At 37.0% G+C, this 6392-nt stretch overlaps 1 protein-coding gene across 1 annotated transcript in view; it reads right to left on the bottom strand.

Moving 5' to 3' along the window:
• Positions 1 to 215: 215 nt before the first annotated feature.
• Positions 216 to 6392, bottom strand: part of LOC127878262 (excitatory amino acid transporter 1-like) — a 10157-nt gene continuing 3980 nt past the window's right edge. Inside the window, 8 exon segments of the mRNA XM_052424781.1 lie at positions 216 to 1271; positions 2577 to 2711; positions 3490 to 3681; positions 4275 to 4414; positions 4417 to 4467; positions 4469 to 4511; positions 4750 to 4862; positions 4864 to 4917. Coding sequence (XP_052280741.1) covers positions 1007 to 1271; positions 2577 to 2711; positions 3490 to 3681; positions 4275 to 4414; positions 4417 to 4467; positions 4469 to 4511; positions 4750 to 4862; positions 4864 to 4917 — 993 coding nt within the window. The 3' untranslated portion in view covers positions 216 to 1006.

Genomic DNA, 6392 nt, shown 5'->3' on the forward strand with positions numbered 1-6392 from the left:
GTAACTACAGATTTACTGATGTTATATTAAAATGTTTTATATTATTACAACTCTAAACAGTTTTAAAAAATATTTTTCTTACTTTAAGGCTCAATTATACTCATTGGTTGGTTAGTACGGTCCTAGGTGAGGGACTACTTAGTGCATTAAGTACGTTAAATCAAAACGACACGACTCCCTATGTGTACACAATTGTCTTAATTACGAAGACGATGCAAGTAAACAGGATTTTAATGAAGGATGTAAACAGATCTTGATATGTAATCATGAGACAGTTCGCAGACGAAACACGATCTTTCGGTACGAACAATTAATTAATTCAGCCAATGGCAAATACAGCAGTATATAAACAATTAATATAAACACACTTCTTGATATCAGATTGCATTGCAAAGTAAAAATATGGTTACATATTTCACAATAGTTTTAACATATAAATAACAATATTATATTTACCATAAAAAACACAATCTGAAAGACAAATACTCATATGCTATATATCCGTGTACAATATATAATATAGAAGATATAATTAACATGGTTTTGAAATGAAAACTTTAAACAACACAACTTAAAACGTGATTAACTAAGGTTTTACTCCTGCTACTGCAGTGTCTCTCTCTGTGAACATATTACCCATCAGATTTTAATACCGTTTTTTAAATAAAAATATATGCCAATTAATAATGTTGGATTAAATTGAAATTAACATTGTTTTTGGATATTATTTAGAACTTTAAACATGAATATGTTTACATCGACAACTTTTTATTGTCAAACTCAAATTATATGTAAAAAATAAAAATACAGAAATTTACATGGTGAAGTAGTGTCCGGTCCCCTAACGGGTAAAGTAAATAACGTTATAGCAGCAAATCGTATACATTTTGCAAAATAAATGAATGAATTAAAACAGACCGTCGACAGCTAAAAAAAACTTAAAAATAAAAGCGCAAACTTATTTCTGGATTTGTGATCATGATATATTGTGATCGAGAGCGTTCGATTATAGGGGAGTGTTCAAATCGCCATTTGTGAAGGCCGGGTTGTTTAGGCCAATATCGATAGCTTTCTTTTCTTCAAACTTCACTCCATTCTCCTTGCTCGAGATCCCCGAGGATTCCGTTGTCACGGAGACGTCGTTGTCTTGGATACCCTCCTCTATGCCTTCGAGTCTGTCCATTTCCTTCAAGTCGGCCTGCGAAAGATGGTCCACTATGCCGGCCCCGATCGCATCCCCTAGAACGTTGATGGCTGTCCGAAAACGGTTCGCTGGAAAAGAGAGCCGCACACATATCAATTATATGAGTCGTGTTCTGAGAAAACTTGGCATAATGCATGTGCGTAAAGTATCGTCCCAGATTGGCCTGTGCAGTCCGCACAGGCTAATCAGAGACGACACTTTCCGCCTAAATTGAATTTTTGCTAAGAAGAGACTTCATTTAAACGAAAAATGTAATAAAGCGGAAAGTGTCGTCCCTGATTAGCCTGTGCAGACTGCACAGGCTAATCTGGGACGACACTTTACGCACATGCATTATGCCCAGTTTTCTCAGAACGCGACTCATATGTACATGCTGTAAACGAGTTTACTTCGTTTGGGAGAGAGAAATTTGCTGAGTTGCTCAATAAATTAACGTTGAACTGTTACGAATTCTCGCATTTACATAAAATTTACCTGTTTAAGATTTTGACGAATTAAACCGCGATACATACGGCATTTTTAATCAGACAAGGCAGAACATCCGTATGGAGCCTTTACGATTTTGATGGCCTTTAGTAATGTTTTGGAACAGAGCATTCTCGGAAATGTTACAGTAAAACAATAAACAGTAAACGAACACAAGAACAAGTTTGTGAAGCATAAATGTATAGACACAAAACATGAATTAGCGTTTCATTAAATAAAAAAAAAGTGGAATATTTTAAAGATTAGAATTGGCATCGTTCGTACCCGTTTAGTATACGGTGTATCTTAAAGGGGCCTTTTCACGTTTTGTTAAATTGACAAAATTAAAAAAAAGTTGTTTCAGATTCGCACATTTTCGTTTAGTTATGATATTTGCGAGGAAATAGTAATACTGAACATGTATCATGCTGTAAAATATTCGTTATATGCATCTTTTGACGAGTTGAAAACCTGAAAGTTATAAAGCGTTGCAACGCGAAACGATTGAATGATTTGGGAGTTCTGTTGTTGTCGTTATATATTGTGAAACGACGAGGATTGCTTATATAAAGTAAAAAATTCATTTTTCATATCATGAGCACGGATGGCCGAGTGGTCAAAGCGGAAGACTTTTTACTCCAGGACTCCCGGGGTCAGTGGTTCGAGCCCAGTCGAGGGTTACTTTTTTTTTTTTTTTTTATTGTATTCTTGTTTTTTACTGGAGATTTTTAGGTACAGTGTTTAAATTTATCAATATAAAGCATTTAATGACAAACTTTAAAACAAGCCAAAATCTGTGAAAAGGCTCATTTAAGTATGTATGTTTCTAAAAAAATCACAATGCAAGAAACATTGAAAGATAAACAGAACGATATGGCGGTAAAATGTTTACTACATTAATACGTACAGAAACCAATCGATGGCGAGAATGATCGAAATGTCTTCCGTCGGTAAGCCGACGGCGGTTAGGACGATTGTCATGGTAACGAGGCCGGCAGAGGGGATACCTGCCGCTCCAATGGCGGCTGCTGTGGCCGTCAGGCTAAAACACAGGAGTGGGTTATAAATGACATTTGAGCTTCTTGTTTTTTGTTTAATGAGAAGGAGTAATTGGTTAGCAGATACTTTTCAATCAAGGGCTAAGTTCGTGTAAAAACACAAGTGGTAAATAAATATGAATATAAAGTTATTTTTTTGTGTGAAACACACACATTAAAGACAAAGAATAAGGGGATGCGATCTATTAGGTTTTATTGATAATTCTCTTTCAGCTTAAAGCGGAACTGCACGATTTTGGCAAATATTTATGAATTCATATAGAATGTGTAAAAAATTCATTATACATAGTGTTCAATATGAATTAAAATAACAGTTGAGAAGAACATGTGTCGAAAAATGCGAAATAAGCCATATATTTAATTCTGAAATCGAAAATGTCTGTGAGGTCGATTTGTCAGCATGTAAATCACGCATGTACGATGTGATTCTAAATTTAGTTTTACGTATCATTGTAATTTCCTACAACGATATCTTTTCATACGACACACGAGCACTAACTCCGATCCTTACAAAAAAGACGAATGCTTCGGCTATTGTAGGAAAATATGTACGAAACATCTTCGCCACGATCGGTTCGGTGCGCTAATTTGTCTTTGTTGCATTTTATGAAATTCGTCTTCAATGCATAAATTGTCTTGCCTATTTTGTGTTATTGTAAAATACTTTTTTCAATTTATTACACTTTAACACATATTAAAATCGCGCAGTCCCGCTTTAAATAGTAAAAAGGGAAAAAACTCTCGAACATCGTTTGCGCTTACCTGACAGTGATTACCTGCCCTATATTGAGGCTGATCCCGTTCACTTGAGCAATAAAGATGGCGGCGACCGCTTCATAGAGCGCCGTTCCGTCCATGTTCACGGTGGCCCCAATGGGGGCTACAAACTTGGCGATGCGGACGTCCACGTGATTGCCCTCGAGACATTCCATGGTAACCGGTAAGGTGGCAGAGCTGATGCAGAGACAGGCTTCATCAAAATTGCGGTAAAGAGACGCCAACTCAGGTGTTAGGGCTATTTTTATCGTTTTATCGCATTGGCAAACTGTAGTATAGTTTTTAAGTGTTCTAATGAATTATACAGGCAGCTTTTTCGATGAGAAAAGCACATTCCGTTTATACGCATGTCTTCGTTTAATATTCTCGTATACTAGAAGATTATTTTCATACAAGCGATTTTTTTTCTTCAGAACAGTATGTGGAACAATTTACATATTCTTGTTACAACTCAGTTTAAGACTTAACAAACATATACGTTAAATACATGATCTTAGCTGCAGTTCCAACTAAACCCATTTATGCCTAACGTCTAGAAAAAGGCCATTGGCAAACAGCGTAGACCCAGACGAGACGCCGCATGATGCGGCGTCTCATCTGGGTCTGCGCTGTTTGCTTAAAGGAATTTCTGTAAGAAATATTCAAAATATAGAAATAAATATTCTAGAGATCCCTAATTTTGGAAATAAATTGATCCCAATTTAGAAGAATGGATGAGTCCACTTCGCATAAATGGGTTAATATTACATCGCACTCTTTAAGCGCCATACCTGGATGCAGTTCCCCAGGCAGTAAGCAGCGCTTTGGTCATGCCGTACATAAAGGTCACGGGGTTCTTGCGCGTGAAGACAAAGTACACGAGGGGCAACACGATGATCCCGTGCGCGGCGAGACCCACTAGCACGGGTAAGCATGTAGTAGGGCCAGCTGCACGAACACCTTGTTGGGGTCCTCCATTTCGATCAACTTTTGTAGCAACAAGGAATATGATACCCACTGGCGAGTACCTAAAACATGGACTTGATTAGGACTTTGCCTTGTTTTGCGAAAAATGGGCTTAATGCATGAGCGTAAAGTGTCGTCCCACATTAGTCTTGTAGTCCACACAGGCCAATTAGGCACGACACTTTTCGCCTTAACTGGACTATTTAACGTACTGTATGCACTAAATAGTAATTACGTTTTCTTATACGCATAAAGGATTGTCACCAATCGTCGCTGACTCCAATCACGTGCCACACCTACCAGATTACCAGCATGGTGAGCTTCATGGTTGCGATGTGCAGCGTCTCGAAGAAGTCTAGTAGCGGCTTGCCCTGGCGACCCATGCTGGACAGAACGGCGCCCAGGAAGATTGAGGAAAACGACGATACCCAGAATGTTCATGCCGTCGTCCACTTTACCGACGGGAAGTCAGATGTACGCGTCTCTTGAGCTGGAGAAAATCATGTTTTGTTTATGCTATGTAGTGATATAGGAGCAACATGTCAATGAAGTATTTCTTCCTAATACACACCGATCGATGTCGCCAAATTCATACTGTTTTCAAACATGTTAATACGGAAATAAACTTAATCGCAACTTAAAGCGGGTATATACGATTTATTTATATGTGTTTAATTGTAATATATTGATAAAATATGTTTTGTGTATACAATAACACAAATAGGCAAGAAAAATTATACATTAAAGCCGAATTTCATAAAATGCAGCAAAGACAAATAAGCGCCCCGAGCCGATAGTGACGTACATATTTCCTACAATAACCGAAGCATTCGTCTTTGTATTAGGATCGGAGATAGTGTTCGTGTGTCGTATGAATAGATATCGTTGCAGGAATTCAAATACTTAGTAAACCGTTAAACTAAGTTTAGATGCACATCGTACATGTATGGTATACATGCTGGCGAATTCGGCTGTACAGCCGTTTTCAATTTCAGAATTAAATATCTGGCTTATTTCGCATTTTTCGACACATGTTGTTCTTAACTTTTATTTTAATTTATATTGAAATATATATATATTAAGTTTTTTTACACAGTTTATATAAATTCATAAATATTTGACAAAATCGTATATACCCGCTTTAAGCAAAAGTAAATTGTTTTCTGTTTTCGTAATATTCCCGTAGCATCTTGACTTCACCAAAAATGCAAGTATTCAGAACACCAAACATAGAGCATGATTGTTCGTTAGGATCTTAAATTCGCCGATCGGTCGACTGACGCGTGGGGAATTTTGTTTTACAACTTAATTGCCAAAAAGTAACCAAGGCAGCTGCCACTTCATGCCTCAGGGTGTCTAGGCGCTTGTAAAAGATATTGGTTCCTTAATACTTTAATAGTATCAACTGTCACTCGCACTGGCACAACGTTAAAGACTACATACGGTAGTACTAATATTTTAACAATATGATTGGTTTACTTTGATTATTCGCTTATGTACAAACAATACATATTATTTACATAATAAATGAACTTTTAATCCAACAAGAGGGCCAACATGGCCATCGATCGCTCACCTATAAAATAGGCTTGGTCAATTTTGAACCCAGGGGCAATTTGAACAATATTCGCAGAAACCACAATCTCATGTATCATACCAACAATATCAAAGTTGTTTCTGGTTTCAGACATGTATTAAGCCATAATGCTTTATAACTCATTCAATATAAAACACGCCACTCCAACACCTCAGCCAACTGTGAGCCAAGGGCAAGATTTGAAAAAACTTAGAAGAGGACCACTAAACTTTTACTTTTAAGTTCCACGCAATATTAAAACCTTTTGGTGTACTTATTCTCCAGATGAAGGTGTACGAGTTGTGTGAGCTAAAATGACATTTACAATAATACTTTACATGTATATTGACCAGTCGATGAAATTTAA

The sequence above is a fragment of the Dreissena polymorpha genome, chromosome 4, assembly GCF_020536995.1.
Source record: "Dreissena polymorpha isolate Duluth1 chromosome 4, UMN_Dpol_1.0, whole genome shotgun sequence".
NCBI classification, from domain to species: domain Eukaryota; kingdom Metazoa; phylum Mollusca; class Bivalvia; order Myida; family Dreissenidae; genus Dreissena; species Dreissena polymorpha.